We start from the raw sequence: 21,249 nt of genomic DNA, 5'->3' as shown, positions 1-21,249 counted from the left end.
AACCATTTACGTTGTCTGTTTAAGGAATTTATGATTTAATAATTATTAATTAATGAACTCTTCTTACATTTTTTTTGCATCGTATACCAAATGCCAATTTCCCACCGATGTCAATGTTTAATGAACGTTTCCGGCAGTTTCCGGCAAACAATTCGAGATAAATCGCGAATTTCCGCTTCCTTTCCGTAGACGTGTCATCGTTTTGTTGGTTTCTTAATTAGCATACACTCACCCGTTCTCATTTAAGACTGTTAAATATTGACATCTCTATACAACAAACAACTACGGACATTGAACGCTTGATTATTTGTTACGTTTCTTGATCATACAATTTGTTTTCAACCGAAATGCGGATTATTGGTAAACGAGCACGAACTTGAAATTCCAATAACCCTTATAATAATCCCCGGAGAAAAGTGTCAAAATTCGCGTGTGTTTGTTTGATGGATAAATATTTATTTTTCCTAGAGAATGGAACAATATCGATGGCGACAATTTTTGAATAAATTCCCTTTATTTGTATAACGCATATAAGCCACTTGGGCAAAACACTAACTGTCGCGCCCACTCATTATGAAACAGCGGAATTATTGGTCCGTATATTTTTTGTAAACTGTTATAAATGGCTGTATGTAATATAAAATATACCACAACAAACAAAAAGACGTTTGGGGTCAACTTATTACTGTATACTCATTTCAAATAATTAACACTATTGGATGTCCTGCATAATACAGAGAGAAGAAAAAACAATACATAACTATATTGTGAGCACAGGTCAGCAACAATAGTCCTTGACATTACTTCAAATGCATTCATTATGTTTTACTTTGTTTCTTTCCAAAAACAACAAATATGTTGATTTGACGTTTAAAGGGATCTTTTCACGCTTTGGTAAATTGACAAAATTGAAAAAAGTTGTTTCAGATTCGAAAGTTTTCGTTTTAGTTATGATATTTGTGAGGAAACAGTAATACTGAACATTAACCATGCTCTAATATAGCCATTATATGCATCTTTTGACGATTTTAAAACCAAAAATTATAAAGCGTTGCAACGCGAAACGATTGAATAATTTGGAGAGTTCTGTTTTTGTCGTTAAATTTTGTGAAACTACAAAGATTGCTTATATAAGGTATAAAATACGTCAAGAATGTGTACTCGGCGGAATAGCTCAGTAGGCTAAAGCGTTTTTACTTCAGGACTCTGGCAGGACTCCAGGGGTCACTGGTTCGAAACCTGCTCCGGGCAATGTTCTTTTCCTTTTTTTAAATTTTTTCTTGATTTTTTACTGGAGCTTTTACGATCCAATGTTTACATTTATCAATATAAAGCATTTAATGAATAAGTTAAAAAATGCCAAAATCTGTGAAAAGGCCCCTTTAAACATTGGATACCGTGTCGGATTCGTTCGCATTTGTCATCCTCTAAACAATGCAGGTGAGCGGTATCTCTACGACGTAAGGTGAATTGTGTACATGGCTATACCACAGTGAATACGCACGCATTATCATTATCTTTGTGAATTTTGTCATTGAATGTTTATAAATTACATACCGTATTATGTCATAGTTTCTAATTTCGTATAAAAAATGGAAAACAGCGGCATGTTTTCATATAGCCAAACAAGTAGATGCAAGTACTTTTGGGGAAAAATGCACAAAATACAACTGCGGTGCGCTTTGTAAACTATATGACATGCAGTTTTAATGAAGTAAGCGATTAAATGACATTGCAAACCACATTTCGCTTTAACTAATTCAATAAACTTAGTTACCATCTTTACGGCTTACTTTCTGTTCATGTATGCACAAGAGTCTTTCCCAAATAACAATAAGGTGGAATACAGCATATCAGTTCATCGTTCATCCGAGTTAAAACTTCGTGATGCGTATTTATATTACGAAACTGACCAGAATCAACCTCTAATTTTTTAAAGCTCCAATATTAATAAAATCTATGACATGCATTTCTTTCATTACAAAACTATCATAACGTAGCATACGTCTTATAAATATATACACTATTTAGGCTGCATTTGTCCAATAACTAGATTGATGAACACGGATATAATAATGCACTCAGCAAATAAATTAATCTCCACTTAATTCATTTTTATGTAGACCGTGTTGATAAAGCTCATACGCAGAAAGCAGAGATTGGCTTGTTCCAGTCATCGAATCATATCTATAACTGGGTTTAGACAGAATACAGAACTCTTCATTAATTAAGGCATCAATTGGCTTCTAATAGAAACGAAGGAAAAAACAAGAGCTGTGTTTGTGAAACACAGTGCACCCTACTGCAGTTGGAAACCGCACAGCAGCTATTTTAGAGAACTGTGTTAAGTCCAAGGCCCGTTACTTCCTCCAAAATCAATAAAACGGAAGTAAGTCCAATGTCCGAAACATCTTCAATAATAAATGAAATGGATCAAAACTCGAACTTGATCTGTAACTCATGTAGGTAGACTCACACACCAAAATTCAAGTAAATATCTACAAGCGTTAAGGAAAAAAGTCCGGAAAACTGTTATTCTTAAAAAGCATTTTAAGTCAAAGGCCCGTAAGTTCGCCAATAATCAATGGATCGGAACGAAACTCGAAATTCCTCGGAAATCACTATAGAAAACATGCTGTACGCTAGTTTATACACGCGCATTTAGGTTATTATTATCAAAATTATATCCTAGAAAAATTTAAGTTTGGTCAACTCCAGAAGCATATTCCGGGTAGTGAGCAAGTGTTAATAATATCTACATAATTATAAAACAAACACGTGTGCAATATTCAAGCAATATTTGCTTTAAACCACTGTAAGAACATATGTGTCTTGTTCTAAGAAAACTGGGTTTAATGCATGTGCGTAAAGTGTCGTCCCAGATTAGCCTGTGCAGTACGCACATGCTAATCAGGGACGACACTTTCCGCTTAAACTAGATTTTCGGTAAAAGGGACTTCCTTTTAACGAAAAATACCATTAAAGCGGAAAGCGTCGACCCTGATTAGCCACTGCCTTGTTATTCTAGGAAGATTCTCATAGTTTTCATTTCTATACATTAAATCTAAGCATTTGACCGAAAAACAGACAAAGCTACAGCAAAGTATTTTTAAAACATCATCTTCTGGTCACAGCTCAATAATATAGATTACTGTAACATGTCAAGTAATCAAACACATTAATAGTAAAAATAATGTCATTAAAAACAATTAAAAACTTTACCAAGGTGGCCACCGAAATGATTTTTTATATATCTTGTTACATTTAAAGAAGAACATAAACAACGGCCGTTAATCCCCTCGTTTTTGAGATGCATGAATAAATTAGCCAATGCAACTTCCGAGCAGGCGTCAAGGCCCGTATGTATTGAAATGTCATGGACAATTTTACAAGATGAGTAGGTCTTATATCAAAACATCCGGACCTGAGCGCAACCTCGAAAGTAGCATTGGCTCATTTATTAACGCCTCTCAAAAAATAGGTGGCGCCCGTGATTAACGGCTGTGCAAAACATTATTTAAGGCAACAAACAATATTCAAGCTTGCACAAAGACTGAAACTTGAAAATATTCATGTACATATGAGCCTCGATCTGTGAAAATGGGGATTAATGCGTGTGCGTAAAGTGTCGTTCCAGATTAGCCTGTGCAGTCCGAACAGGTTTATCAGGAACGACACTTTTCGTTTTATAATATTTTTCGTTTAAAGAAAGTATATTCTTAGCAAAAATTTGGTTTAGGCGGAAAGTGTCACCCCTGATTAGCCTGTGCTGACTCCACAATTTTCACAAGCCAGGGCTCTTATATAAACTGTCCGGGAGGTGAAAACAAGTAGTCAAAATTTTGTAAAATTTCTGATGATTAAGTGATTTTTGCTAAATTTAAAAATTCCCTGTTTTTTTGCACTGGGTCCGAGTGATTAAATTACCTAAAGAGTTGACGTTTTCCAGAGTCTGCTACCACCCCAATCAGGTTGTATTGCTAATAAATGACCTCAACAGTGCATCATTCAGTTTTTTTCACATTAAATAACAGATGCTGATTAAACTTGTATCATTAAAGGCCTCAATCCTATGAATATTTTCTTAAGTTCTTAAAGGTTTTATGTAAATAAAACCTTACGCAAGCTTTTTCATTCCAACATCAGCTACTTAAGCGAGATTTCCTCCCAAAATCAATAGGCTATGGCATATTCCCAAAGAGAAGAGAAACCTCTTTGTAATTGGGTTACTTATATTATTAACTGTTTCTGGATGCTTCTGGAGTTGTATCTGCTTCACACACTTTTCCTCAACATAAACTGGCCAGTTTGTACAGCATTTACAGCTTTTACATGATGAAAATCCAATTACAATAAAATCATATATAAATAGCTAGCAAACAGTAGAAATATTATGAGGTTTTATAGCAAAAATAGAATAAAGTATGAAGGAAATAAATAGGTAGGAAATGTAGAAATAATAGGCATAAAATAGGATGAAAAAACATGTAAAAGAATGAGATCCCTTTAACCGCATTTCAGTCAAAGGGAAACGACTCAGACACACTTTATTTCGATACCTTACAAATTACTTCCCATCGAGAGATACACTGGCCAAAGTCATATTAAGGGTCAAAAGATACATTTCGTTTAGACTTAAAGAAAGTCATTAAGTATCTGACGGTGTTTGAATAAAAGAAAGTTTCGTGCAGTACTTGCTCACGTTATCGGTCGGTCGTTGAGTTGAATTTGAGGGTTTACAGGCATTTAGGTGAGGTTATTTCAAAGATGGAGTCGTTTTCGTGTTTTTGGTGAAGGAGTTGCAAATATTTTCACTCGGTAGGCTACTGTTTATTTATGTGTCTTTTTAATGAATACGCCCTTTCGGTTCTACAGTGTTTGCGCTTCCCTCTGTATTTTGTTTCAAGTTCGTAGACGTCGGGATAAAAAAGTTATTGAAGAAAAACCTTCAACAAATATGTTGTCGACTTATTTGATGTTCGAGGAATTGGATGTACAAATATCGTGTCAGTCCCAAAAAGGGTGGTTGAACTTTTTTTGCAATAAATTAAGTATCCGATTTCAAACGGCGTTTGGAAAATGATATAATCGTTATTTTAGTTATATTTTACTGAACACGTGCGTAAAAAGTAAAAACTGTGCCTTATAAGAGCAAATGATATGCGTACAGACAAATTTTCGAACGCCACGTTAGAAGGCACCATATTTGTTAAACGTTTTCCTTCAATAACTCGTCTACGATCTTGAAACATAAAAAATGAATACTTAAGTAAACTACTAGTATACAAAGTTGTGTGGTCAAGCCAGGGACCAAATCAGTTTGTGTGATCCCTTAATCCCTTAAACTAAATTGTTCTGTTTCAAACTCGGCGGGCTGAGTCACTGAGAGACTGAGATATCTTCAAGACTTACGCTTTCAGAGTTTCAATAAAATTGGGCTATACATGTGGCATCACGAGTGTTCATCCTCATTGTATTCCATTTTAATAACTGACCTATTTTTTATCCCAAGTGACACAAACTTGAACACAAACAAGAAGGCTCCCACAAATGTTCTGGCGATCGTTTCAATAAACCTCGTAGTACACATAATTACATTTACGATACGATACATTTTTCGAAGATACATAATTGCTTAAGTCCATATCATATGATTATACATTTTCAGTACTTAATTATTTACATTGGCATCTCAAGCGCCGTATATATTTGACGAGCATGGCGAGCTAGTTCGTCTACTTATTAAGATTACAAAATTCTCTCCTAAATTAAAATTGTCGTACGATAGTTTATGAAACGGCACTCTGATAATTAAGATTCATGAAAATTGGGCAATAACTCTGTGCTCTTAGAGTGACAACACCCGTTTTCTTTAGTTTTCCCTTGTCTTTGAACCCATAATAACCAGTTTCCAATTTGTCACATCGATGATTGCGACAAAAGATGAAGATTTGGACTAATATATATGGCGTGTTCAGCGTTTACAAGGCAAATGTTGACCATGAATAATGGCTGATGGATAAAACACCATTACAAAAGCACACCATGAGGTGTTGTGCTTAATAGCAAAAATAATACAACAATGTAAGTTAACCAATAAATGGTTTTACTAAGCTTTTAGAACATATTTCATTTTTAGGAATATACAGCATATGAAAAAAACACATTTATAAACATGATTCTAATAATAAAACATTTACCTAGTTCAATATGATAACATTTCTTACTAACAGTCAGAACATGAACATTTTTATAACACTTCTAACACATGTGCAACACTAAAAGCACGTAGTAGATGACATTTACAGCTAATTGGACGCATTTTCTAAATAAAATGAGCGGCGTCATGAGAAAACGGGTCTTAAGCTACATGTGGCCAGCGTAACTCCAGACAAGCCTTCTCATAGGCTCCAGACAAGCCTTCTCATAGGCCCAGTTTAGTCAGTAGCTACCCTGTCAGCTAAAGTTAAGCTATGTGTGGCCAGCGTAGCTCAGGAAAAGCCTTCACATAGGCCCAGTTTAGTCAGGAGCTACCATGACAAGCCTTCTCATAGGCCCAGTTTAGTCAGGAGCTACCCTGTCAGCTAAAGTTAAGCTATGTGTGGCCAGCGTAGCTCCATACAAGCCTTCTCATAGGCCCAGTTTAGTCAGGAGCTACCCTGACAAGCCTTCTCACAGGCCCAGTTTAGTCAGGAGCTACCATGACAAGCCTTCTCATAGGCCCAGTTTAGTCAGGAGCTACCCTGTCAGCTAAAGTTAAGCTATGTGTGGCCAGCGTAGCTCCAGACAAGCCTTCTCATAGGCCCAGTTTAGTCAGGAGCTACCCTGACAAGCCTTCTCACAGGCCCAGTTAAGTCAGGAGCTACCTTGTCAGCTGAAGTGAAGCTATGTGTGGCCAGCGTAGCTCCAGACAAGCCTTCTCACAGGCCCAGTTAAGTCAGGAGCTACCCTGTCATCAAAGTTAAGCTATGTGTGGCCAGCGTAGCTCCAGACAAGCCTTCTCACAGGCCCAGTTTAGTCGAGCTACCCTGTCAGCTAAAGTTAAGCTATGTGTGGCCAGCGTAGCTCCAGACAAGCCTTCTCACAGGCCCAGTTTAGTCAGTAGCTACCCTGTCAGCTAAAGTTAAGCTATGTGTGGCCAGCGTAGCTCCAGACAAGCCTTCTCATAGGCCCAGTTTAGTCAGGAGCTACCATGACTAGCCTTCTCACAGGCCCAGTTTAGTCAGGAGCTACCCTGTCAGCTTAAGTTAAGCTATGTGTGACCAGCGTAGCTCCAGACAAGCCTTCTCACAGGCCCAGTTTAGACAGGAGCTACACTGTCAGCTAAAGTTAAGCTATGTGTGGCCAGCGTAGCTCCAGACAAGCCTTCTCACAGGCCCAGTTTAGTCAGGAGCTACCCTGTCAGCTAAAGTTAAGCTATGTGTGGCCAGCGTAGCTCCAGACAAGCCTTCTCACAGGCCCAGTTTAGTCAGTAGCTACCCTGTCAGCTAAAGTTAAGCTATGTGTGGCCAGCGTAGCTCCAGACAAGCCTTCTCACAGGCCCAGTTTAGTCAGGAGCTACCCTGTAAGCTAAAGTTAAGCTATGTGTGGCCAGCGTAGCTCCATACAAGCCTTCTCATAGGCTCAGTTTAGTCAGGAGCTACACTGTCAGCTAAAGGTAAGCTATATGTGGTCGGCCTAGCTCCAGACAAGCCTTCTCATAGGCCCAGTTTAGTCAGTAGCTACCCTGTCAGCTAAAGTTAAGCTATGTGTGGCCAGCGTAGCTCCAGACAAGCCTTCTCACAGGCCCAGTTTAGTCAGGAGCTACCCTGTCAGCTAAAGTTAAGCTATGTGTGGCCAGCATAGCTCCAGACAAGCCTTCTCACAGGCCCAGTTTAGTCATATGATTTTAAAATCTCACAATGAACAACATAGTTATGGCCCGGACAAGCTCATTTATGGCCATTTTTTACCTTTAAACTTTAAGTGTGACCTTGACCTTGGAGATATCGACGTAATTTTTTCGTGCAACACACCGTCCAATAATGGTGTATAATGTGCCAAATGATTTTAAAATCTTACAATCTATGACATAGTTATGGCCTGGACAAGCTCATTTATGATCGTTGAACTCTGACATTGGAGATATCGACGTAATTCTTTCGCGCGACACACCGTCCAATGAAGGTGAACAAATTTGCCAAATGATTTTATAATCTCACAATAAATGACAAAGTTATGGCCTGGAAAAGCTCATTTATGATCGTTGAACTCAATGTGTGACTTTGACGTTGGAGATATCGACGTAATTCTTTCGCGCGACACACCGTCCAATGATGGTGAACAAATTTGCCAAATGATTTTAAAATCTCACAATAAATGACAAAGTTATGGCCCTGACAAGCATTTGACCTTTGAACTCCAAGTGTGACCTTGACCTTTGAGATATATACACCAGAACCATTTTCGAACTTAGCTGAGATATTATTCTAAACAAGAAATGTGTCCACAGGACACGGATGCCCCCAACTGTAACTTTGTCACTACATAAAAGTATAACTGTGTAAACGCTTGGTAGAAGTTATTAGCTTTTTTTAAAATCCTAAACGCAGATTTCGAACCTAAACACGGACCCTAAGTTAAAGGTCAAGGTCACAGGGGTCAAAATTTGTGTGCGTATGGAAAGACCTTGTCCATATACACATGCATGCCAAATATGAAATTGCTATCAGAAGCGACATAGAAGTTATGAGCATTTTTCGAAATCTAAACGCAAAGTGTGAAGGACAGACGGACGGACAGACTAACGGACAGTCCGATCACTATATGCCCTCCTTTGAGGGCATAAAAATGTCTTAGAATATCAAAATAAATCAGAAAGCCACATAAACTAGAGAGCGGACAACATGCTTAATCCTTGAAATGCACTAAGTGACCCCGTGACCTAGTTTTTGACCTGGCATGACCCATATTCGAACTTGACCTAGATATTGTCTTGATACAACTTCTTACCAAGTTTAGTAAAGATCAAATGAAAACTACTTCAATTAGAGAGCGGACACCATGCTAAATCCTTGAAATGCACTAAGTGACCCAGTGACCTAGTTTTTAACATGGCATGACCCATATTCGAACTTGACCTAGATGATGTCTTGATACAACTTCTGACCAAGTTTAGTAACGATCAGATGAAAACTACTTCAATTAGAGAGCGGACACCATGCTAAATCCTTGAAATGCACTAAGTGACCCCGTGACCTAGTTTTTGACCCGGCATGACCCATATTCGAACTTGACCCAGATATTGTCTGGATACAACTTCTGACCAAGTTTGGTAAAGATCGGATGAAAACTATTTGAATTAGAGAGCGGACATGAAGTGTTACCGACCGACCGACCAACCGACCGACCGACGGACAGTGCAAAAACTATATACCCCCTTTTCTTCGAAATGGGGGCATAAAAAAATTCTGACCAAGCTTCATGAACTTAGAATATTTTACTTAAAATAAGACTTCCACATAGTAAACACGTTCCTACTATAGACAATCCCAAAAATTTAAAACTCCTGAATTACCGCCCCTGAATAATCGCATGCGCCGCCATTATTGAATAACCATATGGGGACCTATATTTTTGTATTGGTACCTGAACAATTAACGGAATTGAAGCGATTATATTCAATATATTTGAAGATTTATCTAGTTCCTCTTATCGATTTAATCATCACATAATAGTAAGTATTTTTTAAATACATATATTTTTTTATCAGTACTGGTATTTGTTGATTAATAGAAACAATGTTCATCTGCATTTTTTAAGAGTCATAAAACTCCGCATGAATAAGGCCTTCATTGTCATTTAACATGTTATTTGAAGGCGACGCATGGTATCTTACATGTATCTTAATAACGGCATCTACGCATGTGAAGAATGTGGTGTCACAGACATACCAATTAACACTTTTAACACTGAGGGAATCTTTCGCGCCTCGATCGCAGATGTTTTTCAAGACCATTTATCTGTCTTAAATAAACAATTTGTAATTAACAAAGAAAAACATCACTTATTTTGTTCGACTTCTGAATCTAAATCTGAAATTGACAAGAGCACCGCCTTGCGGGTGCAGACCGCTCATCTATTTTCTTTTTAAAGGTGAAGGGACTCTCATTTTCAATCACAAAGGAGGGAGGGGTGGAGTGAAGAGCGGTGCATTGTGTGGGGGTGTGGACATTTATTACATTTTCTTCCAAAAATGCGAAAAAAAGGAAAAAAAAAATCGGCGGGGGGGGGGGGGGGTGGGGGGGGTGGGGGGGTGGGGGGGGGGGGGGGATTCTTGGGTGCGATGGTTGGACGGTATTTCAAACATAAAATAATAAAAATAAATATTTGTGTTTTTTAACCGTTTCATAAAAAACAAGGGACAAAATTGTCACAAAACCAGGTTTTCATTGTGAAAAAAAAATCTGATAAAGGGAGAAAACTCAAACTGAACTTTTGAAATGACCAAAAAAAATTAACCCCCTTTGTAAGTTTTTTTTTTTTTTTTTAAATCTATTTTTAGTCGTGGCGACCTTGACATTGGAGATATTGATGTGATTCTTTCGTGGGACACACCGTCCCATGATGGTGAACAAATGTGCCAAATGATTTTAAAATCTCACAATGAATGACATAGTTATGGCCAGGACAAGCTCATTTATGGCCATTTTTGACCTTTGAACTCAAAGTGTGACCTTGACCTTGGAGATATCGACGTAATTATTTCGCGCGACACACCGTCCAATGATGGTGAACAAATGTGCCAAATGATTTTAAAATCTGACGATGAACGACATAGTTATGGCTCGGACAAGCTAATTTATGGCCATTTTTGACCTTTGAACTCAAAGTGTGACCTTGATCTTGGAGATATCGACGTAATTATTTCGCGCGACACACCGTCCAATGATGATGAACAAATGTGCCAAATGATTTTAAATTCTGACAATGAACAACATAGTTATGGCCCGGACAAGCTTATTCCGCCAGCCCGCCAGCCAGCCCGCCAGCCAGCCAGCCCGCCCGCATTCGCCAATCTAATAACCAGTTTTTTCCTTCGGAAAACCTGGTTAAAAATGGGGGGGGGGGTGAGGTGGGGGGGGGGTATAGTGTGAGGGTGTGGTGGTAATTTGTGAGATGATCTTAAAAAAAAAAAAAAAAAATAGGGGGGGGGGGGGATTCGGGTGGGGGGAGGGGGGGTGGGGGGGGGGGGGGGATTCTTGGGTGCGATGGTTGGACGGTATTTCAAACATAAAATAATCAAAATAAATAGTTTTGTTTTTTAACCGTTTAAAATAAAATTGGGGAGGGGGTGGGGGGGGGGTATAGTGTGAGGGTGTGGTGGTCATTTGTGAGATGATCTTAAAAAAAAAAAAAAAAAAAAAAAAAAAAAAATAGGGGGGGGGGGGGGGGGTTGTGGGGGGGGGGGGGGGGGGCACGGGCGATGGTTTGGGTGGAGTCTATTGTGGTATGTCAGGTAAGAGTAGTTTTGTCAAAATATCAATCAAATCTAATCATAAATAAAGAAGTTATGGCAATTTTAGTGAAATTTAATAATTTGACCTTGAGAGTCAAGGTCATTCAAAGGTCAAGGTAAAATTCAACTTGCCAGGTACAGTAACCTCATGATAGCATGAAAGTATTTGAAGTTTGAAAGCAATAGCCTTGATACTTAAGAAGTAAAGTGGATCGAAACACAAAATTTAACCATATATTCAAAGTTACTAAGTCAAAAAAGGGCCATAATTCCGTAAAAATGACATCCAGAGTTATGCAACTTGTCCTTTTACTGTACCCTTATGATAGTTTGCGAGTGTTCCAAGTATGATAGCAATATCTATGATACTTTAGGGGTAAAGTGGACCAAAACACAAAACTTAACCAAACTTTCAATTTTCTAAGTATAAAGGGCCCATAATTCCGTCCAAATGCCAGTCAGAGTTACATAACTTTGCCTGCACAGTCCCCTTACGGTAGTTAGTAAGTGTTGCAAGTATGAAAGCAATAGCTTTGATACTTAAGGAATAAAATGGACCTTAACACAAAACTTAACCAAAATTTTCAATTTTCTAAGTATAAAAAGGGCACAAAATTCTGTCAAAATGCACGCCAGAGTTATCTAACTTTGCGTGCCCAGTCCCCTCATGATAGTAAGTAAGTGTACCAAGTTTGAATGCAATAGCATTGATACTTTCTGAAAAAAGTGGACCTAAACGCAAAACTTAACCAAAATTTTCAATTTTCTAAGTATAAAAAGGGCACATAATTCAGTCAAAATGCACGCTAGAGTTATCTAACTTTGCCTGCCCAGTCCCCTCATGATAGTAAGTAAGTGTACCAAGTTTGAATGCAATAGCATTGATACTTTCTGAGAAAAGTGGACCTAAACGCAAAACTTAACCGGACGCCGACGCCGACGCCGACGCCAAGGTGATGACAATAGCTCATAATTTTTTTTCAAAAAATAGATGAGCTAAAAATGAAAATAAACAGTTTATGGAATGTATCGAATTATTGGAACTATTTATATTGACTTAAGGCTCCATATACATGTATGTGACATCTTTACACTTTAATTGTAAATTTATATTTTATCAATAAAACATAATAAGCAATTAATCAGTACAGTTTTTGTTTTAGCTTGAAAGCGAATTTTAAATAATTAAAATAATTTAAATAATTAATTAAAAAACACTGAAGTTTTGACTCAACCAGATACTTTTGAGTGAAAAAGTGAGCATATACCCAAATACATACTGAGTTCGCTTATAAATATTTTGGGACCAATTTAAGTCAAAAACATTATTCCAGTTATAGATTTATGAATTGCCTTTAACATTGAGACTTAAATAAGTGATATTCATAACGAAATAATAAATGTTACGAAAAAAAGGTATGTATTATACATGAAACAAAGTCTGAATCTAATAAAATCTTATTGAATCTTATAAATATTCTTAATGTGTGACTGTGTATCTCCGTAATTAGTTTTCATACAGAAATTTTACACAAAGGCAGACATCTGATTTTCAATTATATTGTGTACCTCGGAAATAAATCTCTCAAAGTTTCGCTTAATAATATCCCCGGAACTATAAACGCTAAAAATCACGAAGTTTACTTTAGACTTTAGATGCTGATAAAACGTAAAGCTTGAAACTTATAGTCCAATAATTACATTAAAAAAAATTGTGTTTTAAGCCAAGGCATAACTGAAAGGAGTACTTAAACCCCCAGCTATTTCGGCCTTAAACATATTGTCACTGAATATTGTTGTATGGTCACATATATTAGAAATCTAACATTTATTGTTCAAAGATGTGACATATAACTCATTAATGCCTCCAATTTTTGTTTATTGTGAGATTTTTGAAAAATGTAGTCTACCAGATTATTCAATGGCAGCAGGTCACGTGATAGCAAATATGGCGGCAGTCACGAAATTTATCGATTCTGAAATTGTATATAGCTGCCATATTGGGGAATCAACCCCAACACCTTGCGGCCATGTTTTTCAACAGACCAGAACCATTTTCAAGCTCCGCAAGACATCACCGGAGCAAATATTCTGAACAAGCTTCATTCAGATGTGTACGTGTACTAAAAATGTGATTTCTCAAGTTAAACAAGGTATATCTACAGCAATGTAACAAAAACTGCGCTGCCCCTTGGCGGCCATGTTTTTTAAATGAAAAGGAGCCATTTTGGATCTCAGACATGATGATTTGCCTATAAATGTGACTTCAAGAGTGAGAGCATAAGCAAGCTTTTTCTTCAATTTGATCTAATGACTTTTGTTTTTGACCCTTTATGACCCAGTTACATACTACGCAAAGATATCATAAGAACAAATGACCCACTTACAAACACCGCCAATATATCATTTGAACCATTGATCCAGTTATAAACTCCTCCAAGATATCATTGGAACTAATGATGCAGTTACAAACACCGCCAAGATATCATTGGAACTAATGACAGTGATTTTTTTTGCTTTAATTTGTTACAGCCTGTGCCATTTGAATTGGGAAAATTAGCGCGATAAACCGTGAAATTGGGAAAAATAGCGGGATAAACCACGAAATTGGGAAAAATTAAGCATTATAAATAGGATTATAAGTAACAGAAGTGATATTGATTTTAAGTGCATGTTCAGGGAGTTTCCTAGAAAAGGAGTCTGGTCAAATTGGGATTTTTTTAATCAATAAAAGTGGCAAGTTTGGGAATGATTTATGGACAAAAATGACTAAATTCAAGTTATATATTTTGTAAGATGTTTAAAAAATAAAGTTGAGACCTAGATTTAAGAAATCATAATTAAGTTATATGAGACTTATTTCTAAAAAAAAAGTTGGGCGTTTTTTGGGAAATTTTGGTCAGATTTTTGGGGAAAAACGTGTATTTCTGCGATTGGGAAGCAGCCGCTGTAAATTTGAGCAAAAAAAATCACTGAATGACCCAGTTACAAACTCCACCAAGATATCATTAAAACTAATGACCCAGTTACAAACTCTGCATAGATATCATTGGAACTAATGACCCAGTTACAAACTCCACCAAGATATCATTATAATTAATGATCGAGTTACCGAGTTACACACTCTACCAAGATATCATTTGCACTAATGACCCAGTTACAAACTCTGCCAAGATATCATATGCACTAATGACCAAGTTACAAACTCTGCCAAGATATCATTGTAACTAATGACCCAGTTACAAACTCCCCCAAAATATCATAAGAACTAATGACCCAGTTACAAACTTACTCCCCTATGATATCATTGTAATTTATCATCAGAGCAAGTTTCAAGACTTTCGGAAAACAGATGTTGCCTGTAGAGTGTTAACAAGGTAAATGTTTGCGGCGGACAATAAACAACACATTACAGAAAACAGCGATCACAAAAGCTCACCATGTGCATTTTGTGATATAAAATAGTTTAAATTCAAATGAGCTTAAATTAATACTCAAACAAACTGATTGAACAATTTACCATGAAAAGCCACTCCAGTTAAATGCTTTACCACAGTTACACACATCTCACTTGTACAGTCTTTTACCGTCTCTCTCCTGTATGTATCTTCATGTGTCTTTTCAAGTTACCATTAAGGTTAAATGCAAAACCACATATCTCACACTTGTACTGTCTTTCTCCTGTATGTATACTCATGTGTCTTTTCAAGTTACCACAATGGATAAATGCAAAACCACATATCTCACACTTGTACTGTCTTTCTCCTGTATGTATCTTCAAGTGTTGATTCAAGGTATCACTCTTGTTACATGCATAACCACACACCTCACACGTGTACTGTCTTTCTCCTGTATGTATACTCATGTGTCTTTTCAAGTTACCACAATGGGTAAATGCAAAACCACATATCTCACACTTGTACTGTCTTTCTCCTGTATGTATCTTCAAGTGTTGTTTCAAGGTATCACTCTTGTTACATGCATAACCACACACCTCACACGTGTACCGTCTTTCTCCTGTATGTATACTCATGTGTTGTTTCAAATTACTATTCTGGTTAAATGCATAACCACACACCTCACACTTGTAAGGTCTCTCTCCTGTATGTATCTTCATGTGTTGTTTCAAGGTACTATTCGTGTTAAATGCATTACCACACACCTCACACTTGTACGGTCTTTCTCCTGTATCAGTATGTATACTCATGTGTTGTTTCAATTTACTATTCTGGTTAAATGCATAACCACACACCTCACACTTGTATGGTTTCTCTCCTGTATGTATCCTCATGTGTATCTTCAAGGTACCACTCGCCTTACATGCATAACCACACACCTCACAATTGTAAAGTCTTTCTCCTGTATGTATCATTATGTGTTTCTTCAAGCTACTACTACAAATACATGCATAACCACACACCTCACACATGTGCAGTCTCTCTCTATGTATCCTCATGTGTTTTTTTAAGATACCAGTCTGGTTAAATGCTTCACCACACACCTTACACTTGTACGCTCTTTCTCCTGTATGTATCCTCATGTGTGTCTTCAAGTTACCACTATGGATACATGCATAACCACATTCCTCACACTTGTATGGTCTTTGTCCTGTATGTATCCTCATGTGTATCTTCAAGTCTCTACTACGGATACATGCATAACCACACAAATCACATTTCAGTTTCTCTGGATGTATCATCATGTGTTTCTTCAAGATACCAATCTCGTTACATGCATAACCACACACCTCACACTTGTACGGTCTTTTTCCTGTATGTATTCCCATGTGTTGTTTTAAGTTACCATAATAGTTAAATGCACAACCACATATCTCACACTTGTACTGTCTCTCTCCATTATGAATCTTCATGTGTATTTTCAAGGTACCACTCGCCTTACATGCATAACCACACACCTCACACTTGTACGGTCTTTCTCCAGTATGTATCAGCATGTGTTTCTTCAAGGAACTATTCTCGTTACATGCATAACCACACACCTCACAATTGTACTGTCTTGCAGAACAATCATTGGAACATTTCTGAAAAAGAAATTATTAACATGCTTTTCACATTTTAATATAAAGATAAAAATAATAAAAATCATTGCCGGAGTATGTATGAAATTTGAACCCCTTATTTATGTTTTGTTTCTATTCACAATATAAAACTTATGATATTAAAGGGGCTTGTTCAAAGATTTTTTTTTAAATGTCATTATACATGTTTACTAACAAATCTAGAATGTGTTTTTTATAGTCTTAACTCAATATACTAACAACAAAAAAGGTAAAATAAAAAATGCCTTCTCGGGGAATCTACCCCAGGACCTCTGGAAGCAAAAGCAAACTCGCAACAAATGAGCCTTTCATGATTGTGAGCCTACAAAACTAAATGGGCCGTGCTTTGTAAAAAGGGGGTTTAATGCATGTGCGTAAAGTGCTGTCCCAGATTAGCCTGTTCAGTCCGCACAGGCTTATCAGGGGCAACACTGTTCGCTTTCAAACTTTTCGTTTCAAGAAAAGTCTCTTCTTAGCTTCTTCTTCTTCTTCTCTTCTGTGCGGACTGCACAGGCTTATCTGGGACTGCACTTTACGCACACAGATTTAACCCCCTTTTCACAGAGCGTTGCTAATTTATTTTGGTTGTCTTACAGAATGCAGGATCACATGACTTTTTGGGTTCCATATTAAACGTAAATGGATGTAAAAACACCAGTAAGTGTTATTTTTTCAAATAACTTTTTACAACTATTTTTCTTAAGAATTTCAACTAGTGCATAAAAGACTGTCGCATAATAAGCTTTTGTTCTTGTTAAAAATTCATGAAATTTTAAAACAGATTTTAGACGTATTAATTCTTATACCTAAAGATAGCTGCATGAACTGCAACGGTCTTTTATGCACAAAAGATTTTTGCAAATCTATTTCAATTACTTAAGATATTAAAAAAAAGAGTGTGTTTTCATTCTGTAAAGCCCATGGTTAACCCCCAGACAACCCTGTTGATTCTGCATCCTGTTTAACATAATGCATACATTCTTTTTGAATATACAGTTTTTTTTTCCACTTTTTGGTAAGATATCCCATGGCTTTGGAATTGGGAATTTTATCGTCATTTTCATGAAATTGGAAAAATAAAATTAATTAGCCTTTTTTTTGCACACAAAAAATCCACTGATTAGGGAAATACTAAATTTGATATAACTCTTTATAATTATTCAAATTAAAAGAACAAAATCATAAAATACTTTGTTAGATGTAATTGAATTAAAATTGAGATAAAATACACATTAAAAACTTTTTTTTTTTTAATTGGGAATTTTTTGCCACATTTTGGGAAAAAAGTACACTTTTTTGGATTGGGAACATAGCCAAATTTTGGCTATAAAATCAGCCAAAAACAAGAGATGTGTTCGTCAGAAACACAATGCCCTCTATTGCGCCGCTTTGAAATAAAAATTAGTTTTTTTGTTGTTTTTTTACCTTTGACCTTGAAGGATGACCTTGAACTTGAACTACCACCACTCAAAATGTGCAGCTTCATGAGAACGCCGCTTTGAATTTTAATTTTATTTTTGACCTTTGACCTTGAAGGATGACCTTGACCTTGAACTTCCACCACTCAAATGTGCAGCTTCATGAGAACGCCGCTTTGAAATTATTTTTTTTGACCTTTGACCTTGAAGGATGACCTTGACCTCGAACTTCCACCACTCAAAATGTGCAGCTTCATGAGATGCACATGCATGCCATATATCAAGTTTCTATCTTCAATACTGCAAAAGTTATAGCCAACGATTTGATAGAAGTTATGAGCATTTTACAATGCTAAATCCTTGAAATGCACTAAGTGACCCAGTGACCTAGTTTTTGACCCGGCATGACCCATATTCGAACTCCACCTAAATTTTGTCTAGATACAACTTCTGACCAAGTTTGGTAAAGATCGGATGAAAAGTATTTGAAATAGAGAGCGGACACGAAAGTGTGACAGACAGACAGACGGACAGTGCGAAAACTATATACCCCCTTTTCTTCAAAAGGGGGCATAAAAACTCTGATATATGACACTTATTTTTAAAATCGTCATCTCACAAACTTGTGAACAAGTCCCTTTAAAACACTTGACTGAAAGTACACAACACAGAAAAGAAAACTTTCATATCAATTAAAACTTACAGATTTACAATGTAGATAACCTGTTATACTTTGCATTGTAAATGAATACTTTAGATAATAAAAATTATGCAAATAAATAACATAAATTGAAAAACCAGATGAGCAAATATGTGAACACCACTTATAATGATTAATATGAGCAAAAAACAAAAATGAAGAACAACAAAACGTGCCCCTTTAAAGAGCGAACAATCATTTGTTAAAGGTCATGATAACTGGTCAAAACAGACATCAAACCTTCTCCATTGATATATTTAGGTCTGAAGAGCAAGTTCTTGTGTCTGACAAGGCAAAGTTCTCTTGCGTAGTCATCTCCATACCAAACCGGCAGTTCCTCTGCTGTAGCTCTGAGAATATGTACAAGTTATTCATAACAAGAGCTGTCAGAAGACAGTGCGCTCGACTATTCGAGTGCTTGACAGTATAACGTAAGCCATCATGGGGAAATTGTTCATAGTCAATAAGGTCAAAGTTATATAGTCATATTCTAAGTGGAAGAGGACCATAATTGAAACATATTGATAGCTTATGTTTTAAAGAAGTTTTACTTTATAGACGATTCTGAGTTCAGGTATATTTTCCACAATGTATTGAACATTTGTAAAGACATAAAACAAACTAATAAGATTATATTTCAAGTTTGATAGCAATAGCTTGGGTGGGATGGTTGGACAGTCCTTCAAAAAACAAAATAAACAAGCAAATTCGTTGAATTGATATCCCCCGCCAATATGTTTCTGGACACAAGTGTTATATTTGACACTCAGAAAAACATATTTTCAAGATACAAAGGGCCATGACTCTGTTATTAACAGATGGTGTACAATGCCATTTGGCGTGCATCATCCTATTATCCATATATATATATATACTCATACCAAGTTTAAATTTTATCCGCCAAAGCACTTCCAAGATATGGCTCCAGACACAAAAGTGCCGGACGGACGGAAAGACGGGCGGACGGATGGACGGACAACGCCAAAACACTATCCCTCCGCCAATGGCGGGGGATAATGAAGATTATTGTTTGGTTTTTTATAATTCTTTTTGGGTGGGGGTGGGGTGGGGTGGAGAGGGGGGTATAATGTGGGGGTGAGGTCATTTATTAGATGATCTTTCAAAAATTAGAAAAACTAGAAATGGCGCTGCAGAGGCCGACGCGTATCCACTCGCCGAATGTTTCACCAAGGGGCGCCCCAGGGTTGATAACGGGGCCACACACAATTGAGATTGACCGTATTGTCATAAGATATGCTCAGGATCAATTTGAAGTAAGTTGGTGTAGAAATGAAGAATTAATAGTAAAAGGCAATTTTGGGTGGGCGTGTTCTATGTGGGCCGGGCGCCTCAGGGTTGGTAATGGGGCCATGCATAGTTGAGATTGACCTTATTGTCATAAGAGATGTTCAGTATCAATTTGAAGTAAATGGGTGTAGAAATGAAGAAGTTATTGTAAAACAACATAAAAAAATGAGTGAAAATCGCTGACCTGGCTCCACCCCAACCCTTTAACTTTTGACCCAGGGGTCAGATCAAAATTCCAAATAGTGCAGGGTCTACATTATGCTTATAGCTACCATGTGTGTAAGTTTCAAGGTTCTAGTGCTTATAGTGTAGGATGGGATAGTGGCCAGGACGGATGGACGGACAGCGGAGATAACCACAAAAAAATTACTGACATATATGGTGGAGTTTCAGCGGTAGGGGACAATATTGCTTGACAATCTCTTGTTATCCCCACGCTTTTTGCCAGAGCAACTAGAATTCTTGACGTAGGAACAAAATGAAATGACGTGCATAATCTCCATATTGCCATCTATCCATGTATCAAGTTTCATGCAAAATATGAAGAACTTTGGGGGGATTCTGGGGTGGAGCCTGGGGGATGGTTTGGGTGGAGTCCATTTTGGTATGTCAGGTAAGTGTTGTTTTGTCGAAGTATGAATGAAATCTATCATAAATAAAGAAGTTATGGCAATTTAAGCAAAATTTATTTATTGACTTTGAGAGTCAAGGTCATTCCAAGGTCAAGGTCAAATTCAACTTGCCACGTACAGTACCCTCATGATAGTAAGAAAGTATTTGAAGTTTGAAAGCAATAGCTTTGATACTTTTGATGTCAAGTGGATCTGAACACAAACAAGAGGACCATGATGGCCCTGAATCGCTCACCTGACTAACCTTGCTGCATCAACTTAAATTCTATCAGACCCATATACAATCCCAAGGAAGATTTCATTAATAAATTCTGACAAAATGTCATTAAGACGTGATGAAAACTGTGACCTCTTTCATCTACACAAGGTTTTACTAGAATTGGCCCGGTGACCTAATTTTTGACCCCAGATGACCCATATACGATCCAAAATCAGATATTATCAAGATAAACATTCTTACCATACTTCATTAAGACCAGATGAAGACTATGACCTCTATTGTCTACACAAGGTTTTTCTATGATTTGACCTAGTGACCTAGTTTTTGACCACAGATGACCCAAATACAATGCCAACCCAGATGTAATCAAGATTAACATTCTGGCCAAATTTAATTAATTAAATTTAATTAGTTT

At 37.0% G+C, this 21,249-nt stretch overlaps 1 protein-coding gene and 1 long non-coding RNA gene across 2 annotated transcripts; both read right to left on the bottom strand.

The window, feature by feature from the left end:
• Positions 1–6,089: 6,089 nt before the first annotated feature.
• LOC127867896 (uncharacterized) lies at positions 6,090–8,024 on the bottom strand. Its single transcript, XR_008043787.1, has 2 exons — positions 7,028–8,024; positions 6,090–6,866 (listed from the first exon to the last, which is right to left on the bottom strand). It is a non-coding gene; the product is annotated as an uncharacterized LOC127867896 (long non-coding RNA).
• A 4,485-nt stretch (positions 8,025–12,509) lies between these two features.
• On the bottom strand, positions 12,510–19,019 carry LOC127867878 (zinc finger protein 728-like). Its single transcript, XM_052409387.1, has 2 exons — positions 18,915–19,019; positions 12,510–16,538 (listed from the first exon to the last, which is right to left on the bottom strand). The coding sequence occupies exons 1-2, from the start codon at positions 18,993–18,995 to the stop codon at positions 15,081–15,083; spliced, it is 1,539 nt and encodes a 512-aa protein (XP_052265347.1). The 5' UTR covers positions 18,996–19,019; the 3' UTR covers positions 12,510–15,080.
• Positions 19,020–21,249: the final 2,230 nt, after the last annotated feature.

The sequence above is a fragment of the Dreissena polymorpha genome, chromosome 2 (assembly GCF_020536995.1).
Source record: "Dreissena polymorpha isolate Duluth1 chromosome 2, UMN_Dpol_1.0, whole genome shotgun sequence".
In the NCBI taxonomy this organism is placed as follows: Eukaryota; Metazoa; Mollusca; class Bivalvia; order Myida; family Dreissenidae; genus Dreissena; species Dreissena polymorpha.
The sequence above is the reverse complement of the archived record's forward strand: the minus strand, read 5'-3'. Positions and strand labels throughout refer to the sequence as shown.

Bases quoted from the DNA above. Each gene is read 5' to 3' on its own strand.
- LOC127867878 (XM_052409387.1), bottom strand. From the start codon at position 18,995: ATGGAGATGACTACGCAAGAGAACTTTGCCTTGTCAGACACAAGAACT. The intron at 16,539-18,914 runs GTTTGATGTCTG...TTTCTTTTTCAG, and splicing joins TAAATATATCAATGGAGAAG to AAATGTTCCAATGATTGTTC.